This window comes from Panthera onca, chromosome C1 (genome assembly GCF_046562875.1).
Source record: "Panthera onca isolate mPanOnc1 chromosome C1, mPanOnc1 haplotype 2, whole genome shotgun sequence".
Classification (NCBI taxonomy): Eukaryota; Metazoa; Chordata; class Mammalia; order Carnivora; family Felidae; genus Panthera; species Panthera onca.
Window position 1 is genome coordinate 38,069,028 of NC_138346.1, and position 25,201 is coordinate 38,094,228.

The following is a 25,201-nucleotide window of genomic DNA, read 5'->3' on the forward strand; positions in this document are numbered from 1 at the left end:
TTCCATTTGAGGGGGCAGTGGACATCCTGGTAGAGATTCTTACAGATACATAGCTGGAGATGATGATTTCCAGGAGGAACTGAAATAGTTAAAGTCTTAAAGATCATGAACGTGAGCAGAGTATAAGCATCTTGGGCTGAGTTGTCAGGCATATTTAGCCATATTGAAGACAATTTCAGTAAAAATGACTGAGAATGAAGACAGTCAGGACTACATACACCAGAGAACACAGGAAAGGGAGGGTTTCAAAAAGCAAGAAGTGGTCAGTAATTTCAAGTGGTAAAGAACTTGTAAGAAGAATGAAGATGCAGCACTGTAGAGCATTAGAGAATCAACCAGAACTGAATAAAGGATCAGAAATGAGGGAAGGAAGGGGTGCCTGGGTGGTTCAGTTGGTTGAGCTTTCAACTTCAGCTCAGGTCATGATCTCACAGTTTGTGGGTTCGAGCCCCATGTCGGGCTCTGTGCTGACAACCTGGAGCCTGCTTCGGATTCTGTGTCTCCCTCTCTCTCTGACCCTGCCCCGTTCATGCTCTGTCTCTCTCTGTCTCAAAAATAAATAAACATTTAAAAAAAAATTTTTTTTAAAGAAATGAGGGAAGGAAGGAGGAAGGAAGGAAGAGAGAAAGGAAGAGTCGGTCCCACTAAATTTTCTGTATCTGTCTGAATCTAATAAATTCCTGAGCATTTCCCAAACAGTCAAAAGATTTTCAAAGGTAAAGTGCTACATTAAAGGAACTTACAATAAAAGCGACTAAATTTAATCAGGCATCAACATAATCCCTGTTGTAGTGCCTAGCCCAAATTCCTACCAGGTGAATAAACCTATACAACGAGTTCTATTATGTTTGAAATGGTGAGATATTTTGGTCTAGAATAATAATAAAACCTCACAAATACCACTGGGGGAGAAAAATATCCCATTCTAGACTAAAAAAGAAGAGAATCTCTGATAATAGCAGAGTTGATCAACCTAAATATTGATGTTGAAAGAAAATACATATACATTGATATTGACAATCTAAGTTATGTTTTCTATCCTACATATACTTCTTATATCTGGCTGGACATTTACTCATTAATTGAGCTAATATTTATTGAGTATCTACTGAGCTAAGAGCTAGGATATAAAGATAAATAAAGCCTAGTCCCTGCTGTTATGAACCTGCACTCTAGTGAGCATCCTACTGAGGGACACTGATAAATAAACATTTAGTTATAATGTGTATGTACGCTATACACTATGATACAGGCTATGTTAGAAGTTATGAGTTATGAGTTATGAGGGTTATAGGAGAAAAAGAAGAACACCTCTACCTGATTGATGGGATCCAGGAAGATTCCTTAAAAGAAGGGTCAACTCATCTGAGATGAAAAGAATGAGTGGGACTTAGACAAAGGTTTGCATCCAGAATATAGAAAATACAACTGCAAATTGATAAGGAAAAACCAAACAACTCAACAGGAAAATGCACAAGGAATTTGGACATGCAATTCACAAACTAGTTAATCCAATGACCATATCAAATAGACGTATGATGATGTGCTCAACCTTATCAGTAACCAGGAAAATGCATGTTAAAACCACAGTGAGGTGTGCCTGGGTGGCTCAGTTGGTTAGGCGTCTGACTTCAGCTCAGGTCATGATCTCACAGTTGGTGGGTTCAAGCCCCGCATTGGGCTCTGTGTGTCTGATAGCTCAGAACCTGGATCCTGCTTCGGATTTTGTGTCTCCCTCTCTCTCTGCCCCTCCCCCGCTTGTGCTCTGTTTCTCCAAAAATAAACAAGCAAACAAAAACCACATTGAGACGCTACTTCAAAACATCCAAAATGGCGTAAATTTTAAAAGACTGCTAATATCATGTTTTAGTAAATTGGTACAACCATTTGGAAAAACAAATGCTTTGGCATTATCTAGTTAGCTAAAGATATACCTAATATAAATGTGTGCACATGTGTACCATGAGGCACATATAACAATGTTCATAAAAGTGTTATTTATATATTTTTTTAAGTTTTTATTTAAATTCTAGTTAGTTAAGATATAGTGTAATGCTGGTTTCAGGAATCAAATTTAGTGATTCATCACTTACATATAACACCTAGAGCTAATCATAACAAGTGCCCTTTTTCTCTCTCTCTCAAAAATAAGTAAACATTAAAAAAAAATTTTTTTTAAAGGGGGGCGCCTGGGTGGCTCAGTGGGTTAAGCGTCCAACATCAACTCAGGTCATGATCTCACGGTTTGTGAGTTCGAGCCCCACATTGGGCTCTGTGCTGACAGCTCAGAGCCTGGAGCCTGCTTTGGATTCTGTATCTCCCTCTCTCTCTGCTCTCCTCTCTCTCTCTCTCTCTCTCTCTCTCTCTCTCTCGCTCTCTCAAAAATAAATAAACATTAAAAAAAAATTTAATTAAAAAAAGTGCCCTTTTTAATACCCATCACTTATTTGACCCATCCCCCACCCACCTCCCCTCTGGTAGCCATCAGTTTATTCTCTATAGTTAAGAGTCTCTTTTTTTGCCCTCCTCTTTTTTCCCCCATATGTTCATCTGTTTTTTTTTTCCTAAAGTTCCACATAGGAGTGAAATTATATGGTATTTGTCTTTCTCTGACTAACTTATTTCATTTAGCATAATGCACTCTAGCTCCATCCAGGTCAATGCAAATGGCAGGGTTTCATTCTTTATAGTTGAGTAATATTCCATACACACAACATCTTTTTTACCCGTTCATCAATTGATGGACATTTGAGCTCTTTCCATAATTTGGCTATTGTTGATAATGCTGCTATAAACATCGGGGTGCATGTGCCCCCTCAAATCAGTATTTTATATCCTTCAAGTAAGTATCTAGTAGTTCAATTGCTGGATCGAAGGGTTGTTCTATTTTTAACTTTTTGAGGAACCTCCATGTTTGCATTCCCACCAACAGTATAAGAGGGCTCCCCTTTCTCCACATTCTCACCAACATCTGTCATTTCCTGTGTTGTTAATTTTGGCCATTCTGACAGGTGTGAGGTGGTATCTCATCATGTTTGATTTGTACTTCCCTGATGATGAGTGATGTTGAGCATCTTTTCATGTGTCTGTTAGCCATCTGGATGTCTTCTTTGGAAAAATGTTCATGTCTTCTGCTTATTTCTTAACTGGATTATTTATTTTTTGGTTGTTGAGTTTGATAAGTTCTTTATAGATCTTAATAACCCAAAAGTATGAACAACACAGAAATCCAAGAACAAGAGTAGAAAAATAAATTGTGGTACACTTGCACAATGGAACACTATACTGCAAAAGTCAGCAAACTTTTTCTGTAAGGGACCAGATAGTAAATATTTTAGGCTTTACAAGCCGTGTGGTCTCCATCACAATTACTCCGCTCTGCCATTGTAGTACCAACTTACCATTCATTATAAAATAGGCCATAGGCAGTACTTTGCCAACCTCAACTATACTTCGATGAAAATGAATGAACTACAACTACACAAGCTACACAAGGTGAATCTCACAGGCATAATGTTGAATGAAAGAAGGCAGACACAGGGGGTGCCTGGTTGGCTCAGTCAGTAGAGCATATGACTCTTGATCCTGGGGTTGTGAGTTTGAGCCCCATATTGGGTGTAGAGATTACTTTAAAGAAAATAAAAATAAAAACTAAAAAAGAAGACAGACACAAAAGTATATGCCTTATGATTCCATTTATATAAAACTTGAAAAACGGGCAAAATTGAACTATAGTGTTTAAGGCTGCATTCTTGGATAGTAAACTAAAAGAAGAGAAAGGAAATGATGACCATAAAACTCAAGGTAGTACAGAGGGGAGAGGGAGACTGTGATTGGAAAAGGCAAAATGGGAGACTTCTGGAATGCCCACCATTTTCTGATTTTTGAACGGATGATGGTTACCCAAGTGTTGATAGTGTTATGTTTTGTTTTGTTTTGTTTGTATGTGATAGTTCAACCCCTACCCCCAAATTTTTAAAAGATGAAAAAAAAAGACTAGGGGGCGCCTGGGTGGCTCAGTCAGTTGGACGTCAGACTCAGAATTCTGCTTAGGTTGATCTCACAGTTCATGGGATCAAGCCCCACATCAGGCTCTGTGCTGACATTGTGGAACCTGCTTGAGTTCATGATTGAGCTTCTTTTAAAAAAGAAAACTAAGTAGAAAGTGTGGGTAAGGCAAACAAGGCTGAAAGACAAGACATACAGACTTGGAAATGAGAGAAAATTACATGGTCTGTCTGAGGCCCACTAATAAAACAGAACGGATAGAGAGTAGCACATGACGCAGGCAGCAATGAAATTAAGGCTGCAGGAGTGTGAAATGGTCATAATTTGATCTTTCATATATCTGCCTATAATAATGAACCATGTAGTTCAGTAGAATTTTGCCATATTTAAAAGTACAGTTATATTACCTCAACTAAGAGTGACTACCAAAATGGAATCTTTCATTGAAAACATAAAAGCTTACATAATTTGGATATTGTTCATCTAGCAGTTCATATTTCTAAATAATTTTAAGCATGTTGATAATTAAACCAAATATCCCTTTAATATCCATACATTAAATTGCTTAACAATTTATTATAGTTCAAAAACTGTAGCCTAGCTCATATCTGAATTTTCACAAATTCTATATTAACATGATCCAAATCAATGAAGTTTTACTTTCCTATAGGCACCAGAGTGTATGGCTGTGGAGTCATTCTGTCTGGTTTGATCACAGCCTACCCACTTACTAGCAGTTTGGGCAAGTTACCAAATTTCTCTCTTCCTGAGTTTCCTCATCTGAGAATAATGATAATATCTACCTTATGAAGTTTTTGTAAGGGTTAATCAAGATTAGACATGTAAAGCATTTCACATAAGTGCCTGGCACAAAATATGCACTTGGTATATGTTACTTATTAATTTTTACTATAATTGCTAGATATCTATGGAGATTGACAGTCTTATTGCCTTTTGAAAATATGATAAAATTACTGCCAGTGTTTGTACATTGTATGTTTATCTGAGGAAACAATGTTTCATAAATATTTCAAAAACACATACCAATCTTCAGAAGTAAATTGGTGGAAAGAACATACACGTCTTGGACAGTTTTCATAGAGTTACATCATCAGAGCAAAGCTTTCGACATTGAGCAATTTCATAGCTTTATACTGGATGGTGAATTTTTCTATTTTTAAAATTTGATCTTTGTCTATGAAGCTTTTAAGCAAATGAGTGTAAAAAAGTCTATTAATGGGGCACCTGGGTGGCTCAGTCAGTTAAGCGTCCAACTTTGTCTCAGGTCATGATCTCACGGTTTCTAAGTTCGAGCCCTGCATCAGGCTCTGTGTCGACAGCTCAGAGCCTGGAACCTGCTTCGGATTCTGTCTCCCTCTCTCCCTGCCCCTCCCCCACTCGTGCTCTGTCTCCCTCCCTCTCTCAAAAATAAATAAACATTAAAAGAATTATTTTTTAAAAAGCCTATTAACATTTTATTTTTTAAAACTATAAGTGATAGAATGTTGCTTGACCTTCAGTGTGTTTCAGTTTTAGTTACAAAAATCCACTTTGCATTGGTATATAGTTTTCAAAGCAATTACAAACACTTTCATCAGTTATTCACAATAGTCTTGTAAGGCATAATAAAGCATTTAAAAATTATGTAGCATCAATTTAACAGTAATCAACCACACCCAATAATGCTATGAACAGTACCATTTGCTCCTTCTCCCAAAGAGCTGAAAAAGAATTGATGGTGGCCTGGGAGCTAGGAAGAACAAGACGGATGGCTTGCAGCTGCTGCTAACCACCTGTGCTATTCAAATTCTAGCCAAAACTACCACCACCTCCCCCTGAATTTCCTGGTTTAAAAAGTAATAGAGCCACGGGACATCTGGCTGGCTCAGTCAGTAGAGCATGCGACTCCTCATCTTGGGGTTGTGAGTTCGAGCCCCATGTTAGGTATAGAGGTTCCTTAAAAATAAGATATTTTTTTAAAAAAAGTAATTGAACCTCTGATATTACTGCCCCAGTATAAAGACATCAAATCAAAGTCTTGGCCTCAAACATCAAACCTGTTGCAGAAATTTGATTACTCACTCTGGTGAGTACTGATGAAAATGCCTCACTCTGTGTGCCTAGCTCTCCCCTTCCTCACATGTCTCGACTGAATCAGGCTTCTAGTCTCCTTTCAGCACAGCTTAAAACATTAGTAAGAATTGAGGGAATTACATGAAGGGAAGTTCTCAAAAAAATTCCCAGATTTATTTTTCCTCTTTTTGCTCCTGGGTATGATGCTGGCATGTTTAAAGCATGTCTCTATGTCAGATGAGAACAGTTTGTTAAAAAGAGTGAACTCCAGCCTTTCTATCACCATTCTTCTCCTCTTCCCACTAATGAGGAAGAATCAGATCGTTCTTCTGTGTCCTAGGATGCTGAACACTGTCTAACATGATCTAGGTGGCCTGGCCTGGACCTGAGCAGGCTCCAGTCTGCAGAGTCCCTGGGGTGACCCAGAGCAGAAGGTGCAAGCCAAGGAGACATGGGCCATATTCAGCCTTCAGACAGGTTTCACTTGGTGTGTACAGTATTAAAATATGAATTAACTGTCGTTTTTTTTTAAATTGGCAAATATTACATAAGAATCTGGATTTGAGGGTCTTCTTAAAAATTAGAAGATCCAATAACAGCCAGGCTCGCCTGCCCATATGGCAGCCCTCAGCCAGGGCTACTGCTGTCTTTGGATGAAGTTCTGAGTTTTTTCCAGGTCCCACAGCCTCCTCCAGAACAGCTCCTTTCTTTGTTTTATCAGCCTAGAGCCTTCAGGCATTTGAGTCCAAAACTCAGTGTAATAGGTCAGTGAGTTAGGAACCCCTGATATGGAGTGTGAGCTAGGGATGCCTAATCCACAGGGTGAGTTACGGACATGAGATCTAGAGCATGTGTTAGGGCCTCTGATCCAGAGTGTGAGTTAGGGACCTCTAGAATTCTACAGGATGGGAGCAGGCCATGTGCTTGGAATAAACCCAAATCTCTAAAACAATCTTTCGGGAGCTTTTTAAAACCAACAATGATGTATCTCTGAAGGCAACTTCATTTGAAGCTCTCTTTTCTGACTGGATCACCAATAGGCACACCTATGAGGGTTTACTTTGTGCTAGGCATTGGGCTCCTGTTTTACAGTTACTATTGAGGAACTCTATGGAGTTACTACTATTATTTATCCTTGTCTCGGAAAGACAAAGTAACTTGTTTCAGATCTAGTAAATGGTATAACCTTGACTTGAACCCAGGTGATTTGCTTCCAAAGCCTAATGCTCTTAGTAAGGATACTGCATTTCCTCTCTTTGCAGAGGAGAGGAGTTTATTTAACAAAGCAACCAACAGTTATATAGCACATACTGCATGCCAGATACTTTCTAGGAACAAACATTAACTTATTTCATCCTTCTGACAATCCTATAGGGTGGATCCTGTTATTACTCTCACTTTGCCGATAAGGAAACTAAGGAACATGGGTGCAAAGTACCTAGTAAATGGCAGACTTGGGATTTGCACCCAGGTTCTAGAGTCTGTTTTCTAAACTGATGTTCCATGAGCACCCTGAAGCTCTGTTAATTAAATATGTTAATGTTACACCTAATTTTTCATTTGTTGATCCTTTAATAAATATTTTTAAGCACTTACCATAATTGTTATGTCTCTAATGAGTGCTATTTATCAAAAGACATAGACCTTCAGATAGAAGAATATACACACTTGAGACAGTTGAATAATTAATGTAAGGCACTGAGCCCAAAACAAACATGATCTTCACATAAACTTATGTTAAAATATATTTATACAATTTTTTCTCCCTCCCTAACTTTTCTAGATTTCTCAGTTTGTTATTCCTCCCAAAACTACTGTGTGTGTGTGTGTGTGTTTAATGCATTAACATTTCTTTTGCTTTGAGATGCAAGACCTTACTTTAGTGAGAGTGCAAGAGGGTGTGGAGTTGACCTGGAAACCCGGATTTATTCCATTGACATCACCAGAGAATGAGGTGTTCCTTAGAAATACATTCTCCACCTGAACAGGAACCCCCTTAAGCACCAATGTTAGTCTGTCATAGCTATCTTCTTGGCGATTGTTTTTAATATGTTACATAACTCTGCCTTTGAAAACCATGTTCTGAAACAAGAGAATGGAGGGACTGAGTTCATTATAATAATCAATTTGGGACAGTGAAGTGTAGAAAGCCTGTTAAGTGACCCCAGACTGTATGTAAAGTTTTAATAGTTCTTTTATCTAGTTTTGTAATTCATTTTATTCCCTCTGATGTCCTCTGTCTCCTTGCTACTATTGTTATGTCCTTGCTCCTTCTTAGTGGGTCTCCAAGCCTCTACAAAATCACTTGGCACTGGATATGAGATGCTTTCAAGTTGTGCATACAGGCACAGAATTAAATAACATTGAGTCTCAGAATGTTGTGCTCTTTTCAATTCTTTTTAAGCCTTCCAATCAGCTTGGAGTTAATATATCTTTAACACATCTCTAATGGCTAATTTTACTTTTCAACAAAGAGAATAGAGCTGTGGCTCAGAATCTTTGGTAGATAACAGTATCAAGCTAGAATATAATGTGTTTTTGCTGTATTTATTTGTATGACAACTTTCTGCTCATGGTAAGTAATTCTGCTTTTACAGTCCTATGAGAAATATAAATTCCTTTTGAAATTAGTTTGTTTAAATATTTTTTTTTTAATATTTATTTATTTCTGAGACAGAGACAGAGCATGAGCAGGGGAGGGACAGAGAGAGAGGGAGACACAGAACCAGAAGAAGGCTCCAGACTCTGAGCTGTCAGCACAGAGCCCAACGCGGGGCTCGAACTCACAAACCATGAGATCATGACCTGAGCTGAAGTCGGTCGCTCAACCGACTGAGCCACCCAGGTGCCCCAGTTTAAATATTTTTTAATGTTTATTTATTTTTGAGAGAGGGGGAAGGCAGGGGAGGGGCAGATATAGAGGGGGACAGAGGATCCAAAGCAGGCTCTGCACTGACAGCAGCGAGCCTGATGTGGGACTCAAACTCACGAACTGTGAGATCAGGACCTGAGCCGAAGTCGGATGCTCAACTGACAGAGCCACCCATGAAACCCCTGAAATAAGGTTAAAATTAAAATGAAAATTTAAAGAGGAACTGTAATGATATGGAAGTACAGATGGTACTCAGATAAGACAAAAACTGAAAGTGTGCTCAATGACTTAAGTTTGGGATATGCTACCCCAGTCCAACACACACATGGTAGTGAGGGGAGCTGAAGGGAGCTCCATGCCTCTCATGAAGAAGTGGATGCTTTGTGAGAACTTTTTTGGTAAGCTGAGGGTTTATTTGAGTACTAGGTTTTTGAGGCTGCTGGCAGTCTGCTTTCCAGTTACATGGAGCAAAAGTCTCTTACCTCTAATTTTTTGCCATATGTCTTTACCATACATAGATTTAAACAACTGAGCATGTCAGAGTCCTATTTTTCTTCCCTGCCACCTGCAGTTTGGGTGAATACTCCTCTGTGTACCTGTCTCCACCACTGTTCAGTCAGTGTCAAACCTGCCAGCTTCTTTGTGCGATAGCCCTTGACATATATCCAGATGGTATCCTATCCCTCACTTATTTAGCACATAGTTGAAGAACACCTGTAAGGGTCTTCAGACTCCTTGCTATCCTGAGCACTTTTTTTGAACATAATCCAGCTTCAAACTGTCTGTCTCTAATTTGGCCCTTAAACTGAACACAATCCAATTATTAATTCAACAAATATTAACTAACTATTGATGTGGTAGGTGCTGTTCTAGGTGTAAAGAAATAGAGGTGAACAAAATGTGAATATCCCCACCTTCATGAAGCTTTCATTTTGGTGAGGGAGGCAGATATTAAATAAGATAATTAGGTGAATATACTAGTATATTCTGATTATTATTTAGGTGGTGATAAATATGAAAGGGAAGGAAAATAAACAGGAAGTATACCAATGGTGGTCTGCTCAGCACAGAATTCAGTGAGCCAGTTTGGAAACCGTTTTCTTTCAGATGACTATGATCACATTAGGTTAAGTGCTAACTTATAATTAATTTGTGGGCAGCTAAAGTCTCTAGGGTTTCCTCCTTCCCCCACCAAATGAACATGTGTTAAATCAGATTTCTCTCATTCTGTGTTTTGAACTATGAAAAGAACTAAGAATTTATCCCTGTTCAAATTTGGGTGGGTGGGGGGTGGGAACATATATACTACCAAACAAAGAGTTCTTCAAATCCTCATTCTCTTTTTTTTATGTTTATTTTTTAATTTATTTTATTTTTTATTTGAGAAAGAGTGAGTGTACAAGTGGGAGAGGAGGGCAGAGGGAGAGAGAGAAAGAATCTCAAGCAGGCTCCACACTCAGTGCATAGCCCAATGCGGGCTTAATCCCATGACCCTGGGATCATGACCTAAGCCAAAATCAAGAGTCAGGCTCTCAACTGACTGAACCACCCAGGTGCCCCAAATCCTCATTCTCTTAGCCAATGTATTTGCAACCACTTCTTTGCTATATAATTATCATTCTTCATTGACTCCAAAACATTGTTGATTGTAAAACACACCATTACTTTATGTACTGCTAAGAGAGAAAAAAATCACAAATTAAACTATGACTTACTACTTTCTCACTTAGTAATTTAATTCTTACCAATGGTAAAAGCTCTTTGAGACATTTTTAAACGTCAATTATTGGGGCGCCTGGGTGGCTTTGTCGGTTAAGCGTCCGACTTCGGCTCAGGTCGTGATCTCACGGTCCGTGAGTTCGAGCCCCGCGTCGGGCTCTGTCCTGACAGCTCAGAGCCTGGAGCCTGCTTCGGATTCTGTGTCTTCCTCTCTCTCTGCCCCTCCCCTGTTCATGCTCTGTCTCTCTCTGTCTCAAAAATAAATAAACGTTAAAAAAAAATTAAAAAAATAAATAAATAAAATAAAATAAACGTCAATTATTCCTTCTATCTCTCCTCCATACATAAAAAAGGAACACTAAGTGCAATAAAAATATTCCTAAAACTTCTTTACACTCAGGCCTCAATTCTTCTAAATCACTTTCAGATTCAGACCCCTTGTGTCCCCTTTTTTCCACAGAACTTTTTCCTCTGGGATGTCAGGAGTATTGGAAATGCCACATTTCTTAAAAGAGTCCTGGGCTTTTCTCTGAAGTACCTGACACCCATTCTGAGATTGGGGCTCTCTTGATATTGCCAGAGGTTAACAATGGCAAGTTTTCAGGCAACAACCAGGAAACCAGAACTCACAGTTATAATTCAAGTGATCCTTGAATGGTTTGTTGACTGAAACCTCAAGCACTCTCTCTAGTCATGCCATATGGAAAAACAACCAACTTCACACAGCTTGTGATACCCACTATAATTACACCTGGCCAGTGGGAGTGGTTAAAATGCCAGGAGAGATTTCCAAACCAACACACATCCCTCATTCTTATATTGAATTGTATAATTTACAAAGACACGCTTTCATAAGATGAAATGCTCATCTCCACTCATATATTATTTTAAGTTATAAACTACAATCTACATTCTTTTGTGTTTCACTTTTGTCAGGTAAATAGTATTTTTTCAATAAACTTTAAAATTTCTTATACTTTCATGATTTTTATGTATTCATTTTATAACTTACCTTACCTAAAATAATCATGTAAAGCCAATGTGAAAGTATCAAAGTTTTTCATTTTTCTGGCATCATTTTGAGAAAGAAGGCATAGCATACCTTTTTAAACCAATAATCTAGGGGCGCCTGGGTGGCTCAGTCGGTTAAGTGTCCGACTTCAGCTCAGGTCATGATCTTGCGGTTCATGAGTTCAAGCCCCGCGTCAGGCTCTGGGCTGATGGCTCAGAGCCTGGAGCCTGTTTCAGATTCTGTGTCTCCCTCTCTCTCTGACCCTCCCCCGTTCATGCTCTGTCTCTCTCTGTCTCAAAAATAAATAAATGTTAAAAAAAAAATTTAAACCAATAATCTAGTGCTATTGTACTTTTCAAAAAAAAAGTCTTTAAAGATTAGCCTAAGCTATCAAATTCCTAGAAGAAAACATAGGGTAGAACTTTCATAACATTGGATTTAGCAAAGATTTTTTGGATATGACACAAAAAGCAAAGGCAACAAAAGCAAAAATAGGTAATATGACTACATCAAACCTAAAAACTTCTGTGTATCAAAGGACACAATCAACAGAGTGAAAAGTCAACCTATGAAATGGAAGTAAATATTATATCCAGAATATGTAAAGAACTCTTATTGAGAACAAAAATAACCCAATTTAAAAATGGGCAAAGGACTTGAAAAGGCATTTCTCCAAAAATGATACACAAATGGCCAATGAGTATATGATGTTCAACATCACTAATAGGGAAATACAAATCAAAACCACAATGAAATATCATACCCATTAGGATGGCTACTATTTAAAAAAAAAAGAATAGAAAACAAGTGTTGGCAAGGATGTAGAGAAATTAGAAAACTTGTACACTGTTGATGGGGATGTAAAATGGTGCATCCACTATAGAAACCAATATGGCCATTCCTCAAATACTTAAAAATAGAATTACCAGGGGCACCTGGGTGGCTCAGTCCATTAAGCATCTGGCTCTTGATTTTGACTCAGGTCATGATCTCATAGTTCGTGTGATAGAGACCTACGGCAGGCTCTGTGCTGATAGCACAGAGCCCACTTGGAATTCTCTCTCTTCCCCTCTCTACCCCTCCCTGTTCACATGTGCTCTCTCTCTCAAAATGAATGAACATTTTTAAAAAATAGAATTACCGTATAATTCAGCAATCACACTTCTGGGTATACATCCAAAAGCATTGAAAGCAGTATCTCATACAGATATTAGCATGTCCACGTTCATAGCAGTACTATTCACAATAGCCAAGAAGTGGAACCAACTCAAATATCCATTGATGGATGAATGGATAAACAAAATATGGTATATATATACAATGGAATCTTATTCAGTCTTAAAAAGGAAATCCTGTCATATGCTACAACATGGATGAACCGTGAGGATATTGTATTAAGTGAAATAAGCCAGTCACAAAAAGACAAAAAAATAGAGTTGACCCAACAAGAAGGATTTGAACTGCACAGGTTCACTTACACACAGATTTTTTTAGATAAATACAGTATAGTACTGTAAATTTATTTCTCTTCCTTATGATTTTCTTCATAACATTTTCTTTTTCCTAGCTTACTTTATTATAAGAATACAGTATATAATATATATGTGTGTGTGTGTATATATATATATATATATGCGTTAATTGACTGTTTATGTTATTGGTGAGGCTTCCAGTTGACGGTAGGCTATTAGTAATTAAGTTTTTAGGGAGTCAAAAGTTATACGTAGATTTTTGACCATGGGAGTTGGTGCCGCAACCCCCATGTTGCTCAAGGGTCAACCGTAATGTATGATTTTACTTGTATGAAGCAACTAAAGTAGTCAGCCTCTTCCCAATCCTCAGTTCTTGATTTCTGGGGTTTCCTTCCAAGCAATGGTATGAGAGTAGACTTAGGTAAGACAACGTTGGACCAAACAGTGACTCCAACCAAGTCAGCAAGGGAAGCAAGCCCAGCGGGATCCTGAAGCTCTCTAAGCCTACAATCTCATTCTTTGTATGTGATAAGGTCTCCCAAATTTCTCTCCAGATTTCACTCCAAGGTGGAGCTAATTACATCCAGTGTAGTTCCACTTCTCATTACTTTTTACCTCATTTTCTTTGTCATTTTCTCATTGCAATATGATTAATTTAAGGAACCTAAAATGGGGCCCGAAGCTAGACCATTCAGAAGTGAATATGACATTTAACTCTACCTGGTTGGATTCTCACTAGGTTCTTGACCACCTTCACTTTTATAATCAAAAGAGTAACAGTTTTGCAACACTTTTTGTGTGTTCTTTCCCTGTTGTGTCTCTCTCCAACAAGTCCTAGATAATGTGTACATTTGTTCCTGAATTTACCAGCTAACCTTGATGGCTTTCCCTCCTTTATGCAATAATTTTACTTCATAGTTTCCCTAATGAACAGTATTTCCAACTTAACATAATAATAACCTAAGGAAAATGCTAGGCATAGAAAGAAAAATAAGGTAGGTTCGTTGCCATTAAGGAATTCTTAGTCTAACAGCAGACACAAACATATAAACAAGCAACTATAATAAAGTCTGAAAAGGAACTAGTAGAATGCACACACAGAGGAAGAAGTGATTAACCAGCCTCAGGGAGCAGGAAAGGAAGTGAAGGCCTGGTGGCATGAAACAGCATGTGAGGTTCAGGAACTGCAGTAGTACAGGCCTGCCAAAGCAAGACCTACAAGAAAACAGATGACAACAGTGAAGGCTGAATAAGTAGAAAGAGGCCAGACTATGAAGATTCTTCAGTATCATGCTAAGTAAGGCATTTCCACTTCCTATAATAAACAGCAAGATCCATTAAAAAGGCCTCATTTTGAAAAAATTTTGTGGAATTAGTATATAATCCTAAAAATAGGTTTGGGTTATGTATGTATCATTCCTTAGTCTTAACGGTTTATTGTGTTTTATAGTTTTTCAGTTTCTTTGTTTGGGAATAGGATTGGTAGTTAAAATACTGAAAAAGTAAGACCAAATGAAAAATGGAGTGATTGCCACACAATCATGCAGCACAGGGCCATTGGACGATGAAACCCAGCTGTTTCCTTCTAAGTCCAGGATCATTCTCTTTGGTATTTCTCCCTATACATAATGATGAAGAAAATACATTGTAAATAAATTAGTGTAAATCCAAAAGAGAAAGAGACTTTGAGGAAATGGATTTGTCTTAATTTATATAACTTTTCTATTGAGGGTTTTGTTTTCTTTTGAGACATTGGCATGAATACCCAGTGTTGGTGGATTTTTGTTCCATCATGTGGATACTAATGTAAGAGGAGGCAGGGATTTCCTCTGACCCTTCTTCCTTGTCTGCTTCTTAACCTCCTTCCTGTGTTCAGGCAATTAGCCACAGTTCTTTGCTGGACACCACGGACCAGACTGACAGATGGCCAACAGCCAGCACTGCTCACGCCTGGAATTAAGTTCATATGTTTTGTTACTCAAGAGATAATCAAATTGCAGGTCTATTTCTAGATATTAATTCTTGACTTCTCTCCAGAAAATGAGAAATATTGTTACAGAAAATAAAGTTGTTTTTTAAATTAACTCTGCTTGAACATTAAGAACATTTTCCCAAATAACACACCCTTTTCCTTTTACTAAAAACTGTACACATTGTACTACTCTATAGTTTTTACAGATTTGCCCTGCTTCAAAGGGCTAGTTCAATTACATATCACTATTGCATTTAAAATTCCTCTACATTTAGAAATTTTACTTATTAAAAAGAACTTCAGGATACCTTTCCTTTTTCAATTCCTCCACTCAAGCATTTATATAAGTGCCGTAAGAAATCATGTTTAGTTTCCCAAAGAAACTTAAAACATGATGCTTTTGAAGTGTAATTGGAAATAAGAAAGCACTTGACAATTTTTGCTTAACAAATATCATTACACCCACTTTTAATTTTTAGATTTGTATGAATTTTATTTTTAACAATGATGCATCTCAGCTTGTTCAGAATTATAAAAACAATTGGCTCTCCAACTTAATATTGTTTCTCATATGTATGTCTTCCATATCTATTAATGGAATACCATCACTCAAAATGAAATTCTAAAAAATAAAGCTGCCTTAATTGAAAAAGTAAATATAAGGCATTTCTTACCTTATCAATAAGACATAATGGTAATATTACATATTTACCAGCTTATAAGGTTACTTTTGCTTTTTTCTGAAATTAATTTAGAAAATATATAATACATGTTAGTGTAACTTTGAGATTAAGTCACATGGATATGCTTTCCATTCATTAATTATTGTCACACATAAATAGAAGTAACATATAATTCAATTTTATAAATGTGCGATTTCTCATTGCATTTGATATTTCAGCCTCGCCAAACCCAGAAGTCATCAAGATAAATTCAATTCCGGATATAGTAACAAAAGTTGAAGACTACTATCTTAAAGGATATATTGTTGGGGCTATTCATCCTGTTATACAACCTGTGGGGCAGCGAAAACACCTACCTGCAAGTTACCTGTACAGGGTAGTGCTATTGCGCTTGAAGTTAAGGTAAGCCTAGTGCTCAAGGAAACAGACTAAGAAGCTGTCGAGACAGTTTTCTTTGGTTAAAAGAAAAGAAAGTTTGAACGTAATGATGGGGAATAAAGGATATTTAGGGGGGTTGGTTGAGAGCACATTTTCTAGTGGTTAAACCTGGAATGAAAGAAGGAAACTTACACCTCCCTCCTTTTTAAAACTGTTCCTTGATTTTAGCCCCTTGCAGACAAATGGGTCCTAGATGAGGATGTCGGTGAACAAAGGAAAAGGAAGATAGATTCAAGAAGCACCTAGAAGCTTCAGCAGATGAGGGAGTAGTTGTCAGCTACAGGTCCTGTCACTGGGCTAAAAGAGATGACTGGACCAATGAAGTCCACTTTCACTGAGTGTTTTTTTTAACTGTCCTATACTATTTTAATAATAGTGGCAACAGAAACTAGCTCTACCTTCTAAGCAGTTTACAGCAGAAAGGCCTACGTGCAGAGTTCTCACAAATTGATAGACTTCAGCCTTTTCAAAAAAAAAAAGGGGGGGGAGTGTAAAGACCATCCATTTTAGTTCATTTTTTTCACTTTTTTTGGTAGCTGCTTTCCCAAATAATACTGCAACCATTTTTGCCAGCCTAGCTTGTAAGTTTGATAATTTTCAAAATACAATTGCCCTTTCCAGTGAGGAGCGAAAATAACCAAGTCAATGTCTTTGATTAACACATTAAATTTTTTCACCCAACTCTTTAACTATATCAATCCATCCCAAATACCAGGGTAAAAACTGTTTTCTCTTTTTAGTGATGGCCTAACAATTGATTGCTTTAACTAAGAAAGGGCTAAGCAAAGAAAGGTGCTTTTAAGGGACACTGCCTGCTACTTATCAGTATAAGCCTATTTATACATGTCTGAGAGGGTTTGTACAGGCGTCAGCTTTCACCATGAGATCGAATTTGATCAGATACTCCAAGCATTATTAAATAAACATGTCATTTTATCACACAGTAGCAACACTTCTAATTATAAATCTTATAAACCATGTATAAATTATTTTGTCTTTTTTAACATTATTTCAAATGGACTTAGTAGTGCTCTGACAAGGCTAAGAATAAGCAAAGGGTAATGATCAGAAAAGAAAAAAAAGGAAGAAGACAGGACAATATTTATTTGCATTTAAAGAGGACATTGACTAACGTTTTTGTACAATAATCAAGTGTAACAGTGATCTAAAATCATTTCTTACAATTTTTATTAAAACCGCTGTTGAATTTTTTCTTCCATATCAAATCAGAAATTATATTAATAGAGGTTTATATTAAGAAAATTCAACCTGTTTTTCTGGTATTTTTACCTAAGAAGACCACCATTATTAAGTTTGAAATAACAACAACAAAAAGATTGCCTTGACCTTATTTGTGAGTTGCTCTCTCAATTTTACATAAGCATATTAGCTGAAAATGATCAATTGACTTCCAACCATGGGTATATTCTCTGTTACAGCCTGAAGCATTCGGCAGCATCCAGTGGACAAAGACGCCCAAGGCTCGTGATTGAGGAATGTCCTCTAACTTATGAGACACAAACAAATGACATAGCAAAAGAACTGATAGAAAAGGTACTAAATGTATACATTTTTTCATGTGATATTGAGAAATATTTGGTATTTCTTCTTCATCAATCTCCTTTCTTACCTTAAAAAGAACAGGGAAATGGTAAGTGACTTATTCTTCCAGAAGTTAAAACATATTGAAGCACACATACTAAATTATACAGAGTTAGAAACAGAAATACAGGTCAATGGAAATGCCAGCAATAAATTTACACACCTATAAGAAGTTTGGAAACAAACCCAATGAAATAAAGTGGGAAAACAACCATCCCAGAAAACAACTGCTGGGGAAATGGACAATTTGCTCTGTGTAAAATAGACTCCACACATTTCAAATGAGATAAAGAGGTAATTTTTTTACCTATAAAAAATACAGAAGAAAACAAAAGAATAGACATACTGAATTATGAATAAGTTGAGGAGTTTGAGAATATAAATATAACTTATATATTAGGAAAATTAAGCTTAAAAAAAGAATCAGTGTGGGGGGAATCTCCAATAAGTGTGTCTTAGGGGGGTTTATTTAAAAAATATATAAAATGAATACAAATGCATGAAAGTAATGTCCAGTCTTGAATGGACAGACAGAATCCACAGACAGCAAAATACAAAAGGAAACATAAACTACAGACCTTTGGAAAAAGGTTCAACCTAACTAATAATTTTTAAAATAAAACTGAGATTTAATACCTCACCAATATTAACTGAGAAATTAAATTGAAGGTATTAAATCCAGTGTTGGAAGAGCTTTAAGAAAACATTCACATATCGCAACTGGCATCGTAATAAATTAGTACATTGTAGTAAATTAGGTGTTTCTGGATATCAATCTGGTCAAAAAAATCATAAATACCATTTTATTCTTTAGAATCTATTCCAAGAAATTAATTGAAAAGGGGGAAAGTCATTTTTATACAAAGTAGTTTAATCAACAGTGAATAAAGGGGCCAGATTCTCAATAATTGGAAAATTGAGGAGATAGCAATGGTACATCCATACAATGCAATATTTTATGGGGACTAAACGTAACAACTATATTGACTGTTGAGATAGAAAAGTCTATACAAAATAACTTAATTGAAACTTAAACAAAAAATTGAACACTATATGCATATTGATTAAGACCAAGAAAAATTGTACATTTATAAGTGTTCTAAATTGATGGGATTTTAAGTGAAAGTTTTTCTTAGTTGCATTGATACATTTGTAGGGTTTAGGTTTTATTTAAATGAATATAGCCAAAAACCTAAGGCATTTCAAGTAAGAAACTAAGGTTTGCTCACTGTTTCTAGTATTGTTCCCAAGGTTTAAGTGGTCTTGTGTGTCAGAGTGTCTATAATTTGTATATAGCCAGTTAGAGCTGCTAATGATATTTCTCTTTTACGTATAAAGTCACCATTCAATAAGGTTTTCAGGAACAGTCTTTGAGACTAGATTTTTTTTTTTTTTTCTGGGTGCGGGGGAAAAAGACTAGATTTTTATAAACAAGCTACGCATACTGTTTACTACTACTAATCTGGGAGATTTCAACTTGTTTTTCTGGGAATAAATCCCCTCCAGAAAATTTATTTTGAAACAAAATGTAACTACTAATTTAGTCTTAATAGATCACCATCAGAGCCCTTGTTTTGCATTTGACTTCCTGGACACAGTTAAAGATCTATTTAAACAGGAAAGTACTGTTATTTCAGCAATCAGAGTAATGGATTTATTTCATGAAGAGAAAAGCTTCAGGAAACATAGCACATGAACTATTTGAACATTGCCCCATGTATGAACAAGAGCAGTAGATGAATGCCAAATGTTATTTTGGAACAATTGTCTTACATAAAGAGTTTATTGTTGAATAGCTAGATTTTAAGTCATTTTAACTTTAGATCAATATTTGTTTTATGTTTAAAATTAGATTTATAAGTGTTTTTCTCAGGATTTTAAAGTAAAAATAACATTTAAAAATATCAATCTTCCGATTTAAAAACTGGAAAAAAACATTAACACTATATTTGCTACCAAATGTTTCCAGCTAAAACTTTCTAGTAATAGAAAAAGCCTTCTGTACTTTTTCACCCAAATCAACTAATAAGACCTAGAGAAAGAACTGACAATAAATTTACCCATTTCCACCTGCAAAAACATCATGCCCCCTTACCACTCCCTCTTCTCTCCCAGGACACCTGATATAAAGGACAATTTGTGGTTATTTTTAAGGCTTCATGCATTGTTACAATCTCAACATGTCCATGTATAGGAGTAAATGATACTGCATCAGCACTATCCTCTGTCTTAGCTCCACACACCTATCACCTCTGTCCTGCCCAGAATTTTCCTCGCTGACTAGAGCTGAGTGACCATTGTCCCCCTTGAGTGGGTATTGCTCTCTGGTTTTGCCCCAGTTCTTCCCGGCCCTTTTCATTGCAACCTCCATCATAACTCTTTCTTCCCCTCCCAGGGTAGCATTTAAAACATGTAGTTTAAATGTTTAAAACAGTGGCCAAATTAAAGATGTTGCTATTTCTTCATTTTTACTTATTTAACCAATACTTATAGAGCACCTGTAGGTACAAAACGGCACAATACAAAAATGATTAAGACACAGTCCTTGCCCTCAAAAGAATTGCCAGCTTAACAGAGGAGAAAGACATGGACACAAAAAGAACAAAGAAATGTAGAAAAAGCAGAGAAAGGGGAAAGTGCTGGGCATGAAAATAACCACTCTTAACGTCTCAAATTATTTCACTGGCATTACGTAATGTTCTTCTGAATCCTATTCTTTAACTTATACGATTGAATCTGATCATGTGCATTTGGCCTGATAGGAGACAATAGCATCAAGATATAAATAGATGGGAAAGCTTCCTAAGAGTGAGTTGGGCCTATGCATTACATGCACACATTTGTCAAGAATTAGACTTCTAACATTTTTCTTTACCCACATCAAGCAAGCAATTCTGTATGTTTTTGCTTTTAATGTTTTTGCTTTGTTAATTAAGATGTATTTGGTCATGTTATTTTTGAGGATTTCTTGGAATAGCTTTTAATTTTGCCTCAGTGGGAGAGACCATTGTTAACAGGCCTGCAAAAATCATGTTATAGAATTATTAGTTCTTCTCAAATAGTAACCTTTTGAAGAAAAATATGATTCCTGTTTTCATAATTTCTTTTATTTTTATTTTTTAATTTTATTTGAGAGAGAAAAAGAGTACATGAGAGCAGGGAAAGGGGAAGAGGGAAAGAGAGAAACAGAGAGAGAAAGAGAGGGAGAGGGAGAGAGAGAGAGAGAGAGAGAGAGAGAGAGAGAGAGAGAGAATCTCAAGCAGGCTCCATGCTCAGTGCAGAGCCAACACAGGGCTCAATCTCACGACCCTAGGCTCATGACCTGAGCTGAAATCAAGAGTTAACGCTCAACAGACTGAGCTCCCCAGCATCTGCTTCTTTTCATAATTTCTAAAGTGTATCAGTTCTGTTTGAAGAAGTCACAATAATACTGTGACATAGACTTAGGAGTAGTGCTTTGTTACAGGTTATTAATTTGTTTATGAATGTGTCTTTAGTTAGTGGTCAATTTACTTCTTCTTATGAATTTCCTTAATAAACCTACAGGTTAACTGATAAAGTGATCAATGTAAATGAATTTTACATCTTGCTCTACAATCTCTTTTAGATTAATATAGCTGCTAAGAGAGGAATGAAATTTGTTGGATTCATATCACAACCTTATTCACCACTTAAATTCTGCAACGGAACCAACCATGATGAAGATGTAGAGTCAGCGCTGCCTCTGAGACACACTTCAGATGAAAACTGTAAAAGTTGGAATGAAGGAACATTAAGTGGGCAATCATCTGAGAGTGGAATTGAGGAAGAACTTCATCATGAAAGTGAACAGTGTCAGATGGACCGAGATGGCAGCCCCAGTTATTCTAAATCAAGAAAGGGAGAAGGTAATAGACAAGATGAGTAGAAATAGTATATTAGTTTCAATTTAGTAAAAATAAGTTTTTGAGGGGTTTTTTTGGAAATATGAGACAAAGTAAATTTCTAAAATTACAAAAACCGAATAAACTAATATATTACACTCATCTTGATTTTGTTTTTAATTATTACAGCCAGAAATAAGGTAAGGCAATTTTTCAAACAGTTGTCCCGGGCATGGTCATACAATACCATCCATATAATGAAACTTGGTTTGAAACTTGGTTTCCATTTAGTCATTCACCAACTCCCCTATAAAATGGAGGCTATGCGTGTATACAGAAAGTGATTTTATAAATATAGAAAGCTGTTCTGATTTATGTTTGGTTTTTGCAAACGGAGTATGAGAATTTTAGTTTTGGCCTTTCCCATTTCATGGATGGTTTTTGCCCTTGAAGTTAATTGACTTTCTTTGATGATCAATTAGAATATGAAAATGCACACCATGATGAAGCAATTAATATAACAATAGTGCCTGCATCCGAAAATAACTTTAACCATTAGTTTTATTCTACTTTGCCAACTAGCAACTCTTCCCAAGCAATTGAGACCACTTCCTCATGCATCTTGGCCTGCTCAGAGTTTTCTGATATCTTTTCAAGCATGCTTTTAAAAAGCACTGTTAGAGAAAGTCAAAGACTATGCATACCTTACTGTTAAGAGCTCTGGAGTCAGGCTGCCTCAATTTCTTTATAGAAAGGGAGTTGTTGTGAAAAGTAGCTAAAAGATAAGGCACTGTGCCTGCCACAGAATAAATTCTGGATTAATTTAGCTGCTATTGGCTGACCTTTTGATCTAAGTTTGTGCTGAAGCTGTACCCACTCGTGTAACACACTGCACACATGCACATTGGCTTTCTGGTTGTAATGAGATGTGCTCAATCTCGTGAGCCTAGCAGAGACCCATCAACCATGGTCAGCACAGTCTTTTTATGAACAAGCCAGGAGCACTTCCTACTTCATCGTCTCATCCTTCCTCACTGCCACCGCCACCCTCCTATTTTCTCACCAGCTCCTTAACTAACAATCACCCTGATTTTCTTGCAGTGTAAAAATTTTAAGAACAAGAGTTGTTGAAGATATGGTCAGAGACCTATTTGCTATCTGCTACCCAATGCTACCTTTAAACTCCCGCTGGTTCCCATCCCGACCTGATTAGATCAAGTGTCTATTTCTAGCCCTTTTAAATTCTAAATCCAAAATACTACCTACTTAATTTAATTAACAATCTTTATTTTTTTTAATTTTATTTTTATATATTTTTAAATTTACCTCAAATTAGTTAGCATATAGTGCAACAGTGATTTCAGGAGTAGATTCCTTAATGCCCCTTACCCATTTAGCCCACTTCCCCTCCTACAACCCCTCCAGTAACCCTCTGTTTATTCTCCATATTTATGAGTCTCTTCTGTTTTGTCCCCCTCCCTGTTTTTATGTTATTTTTGTTTCCCTTCCCTTATGTTCATCTGTTTTGTCTCTTAAAGTCTGACTAATTTCACTTAGCATAATACCCTCCAGTTCCAACCACGTAGTTGCAAATGGCAAGATTTCATTCTTTTAGATTGCCGAGTAATACTCCGTTGTATATATATACCACATCTTTATCCATTCATCCGTCGATGGACATTTGGGCTCTTTCCATACTTTGGCTATTGTTGATAGTGCTGCTATAAACATGGGGGTGCATGTGTCCCTTCAAAACAGCACACCTGTATCTCTTGGATAAATGCCTAGTAGTGCAATTGCTAGGTCGTAGGATAGTTCTATTTTTAGTTTTTTGAGGAAACTCCATACTGTTTTCCAGAGTGGCTGCACCAGCTTGCATTCCCATAATTAATAATCTTTAGATTCCCCTTTCTAAATAGTTTAAATCCTATACTTCTTAATAATTTGTCTATGGCAAAAGTTCTTAATTTGGGCTGTTGGGGTGGGGTAGTGGCAGCATGAGGTTGGGGGAGATACACACAAAAGATCTCTTGGAGAATCTGGTGAAATCCACAGAGACTCAATCCAGAAAAATGCACATATACATACATACCCCCAAATGCTTTTGCAATGCAAGTGGGTTTAGACTTCCTAAACACAACCATAGAGGTGGGTCCATACACCACTCCCCAAGTTAAGAATTTGCCAACTTATGGAAAAGTAGAAGATATGACCTAGCAGTTCCATGTCTACATATGTATGCTAGAAGCTACTCCCACATGTGTGTCTAAGGAAACATGAACAATGTTTATAATGACAAAAATTTGGAAGCAATGTATATGTCCATCAACAGGAGAATAATAAACTAGAATATTACGTAGCAGTTTAACTAACTGAATAAGGTCTACATGTATTAATTCCACTCCAAGCAAAAGAAAATCAATTTATAGATGCATATATACAACACCACTTTTTAAAAGTTTTTTAAACTTCAGAATATGATATATATATATATATATATATATATATACACACATATACATATATTAATGGGTATATAAAAGTATATTAAAAGAATAAAAGCTTGCATGAGAAAAATAAACACCAAATTATTATAGTACCTATTTCGGGAGAACTGGATTAGGGAAGACTACATAGTAAGCCTCAACTACATCCATCTCTCATTTTCTGGAAAAATAAATCTGAAGGAAACATGGCACAAGGTCAACATTTAATAAAGCTGAGTGCTGGGTAATTTTATTATTCTCTATGTTTGTCTGTATGCCTGAAATACATGAGTAATAAAAAAATGTTTAGGAATCTTTTCAATAAGTAAATTAATAAATAAATAATCTTTCTTCTTTCTGAATGCTTATCCCCAGAAAACAAGTTGTATACAATATTCAATGTTTTCGATGATGAATCAACCTGCTGGACCTATCAGGAAGGCATCCTGTCAATGAAAGTAACAAGAAAAGGATCTGTCATTAGTACACTTGATGCCGATTGGCTGGAGTTAACTACATTTTATTATAAACAAGGCTTGTCTTTAATTGATTCTTTTGTATGCTGGGAAACATCTAAAGGTATGTTTTATATTATAATATATTGATACCTAAAAAATTTGACCTGTATCAGAGTTGGTGGAAGTGTTTTTGCCTCTCAAGATCTATGGCCAAAAGGACAGGAATTATTCATTATTATTCATTATAAAATTCATTAGGAATTAGATTCCAATTATTACACAGCTATGCAGCTTTAATTTAAAAGCTTAGGGGCTCCTGGGTGGCTCAGTCGGTTAAGCGTCAGACTTCAGCTCAAGTCATGACCTCACAGTTTGTGAATTCGAGCCCTGTGTTGGGCTCTGTGCTGACAGCCTGAAGCCTGCTTCTGATTCTGTGTCTCCCTCTCTCTGCCCCTCCCTTACTCATGCTCTGTCTCTCTCTCTCTCTCAAAAATAAACATTAAAAATTTTTTAATAAATAAATAAAAGCTTAATCATAGTGTG

At 36.6% G+C, this 25,201-nt stretch overlaps 1 protein-coding gene across 4 annotated transcripts in view; it reads left to right on the forward strand.

Annotated features, from left to right (window-relative positions):
* RFTN2 (raftlin family member 2) overlaps positions 1–25,201 on the forward strand; it is a 77,974-nt gene that overhangs the window by 16,062 nt on the left and 36,711 nt on the right. For all 4 annotated transcript variants that reach the window (XM_060622776.2, XM_060622779.2, XM_060622777.3 and 1 more), the window contains 4 exons: positions 16,030–16,213; positions 17,689–17,803; positions 21,459–21,738; positions 24,576–24,779. In XM_060622776.2, the coding sequence (XP_060478759.1) occupies positions 16,030–16,213; positions 17,689–17,803; positions 21,459–21,738; positions 24,576–24,779 (783 nt within the window). The remainder of the gene's footprint in view (positions 1–16,029; positions 16,214–17,688; positions 17,804–21,458; positions 21,739–24,575; positions 24,780–25,201) is intronic.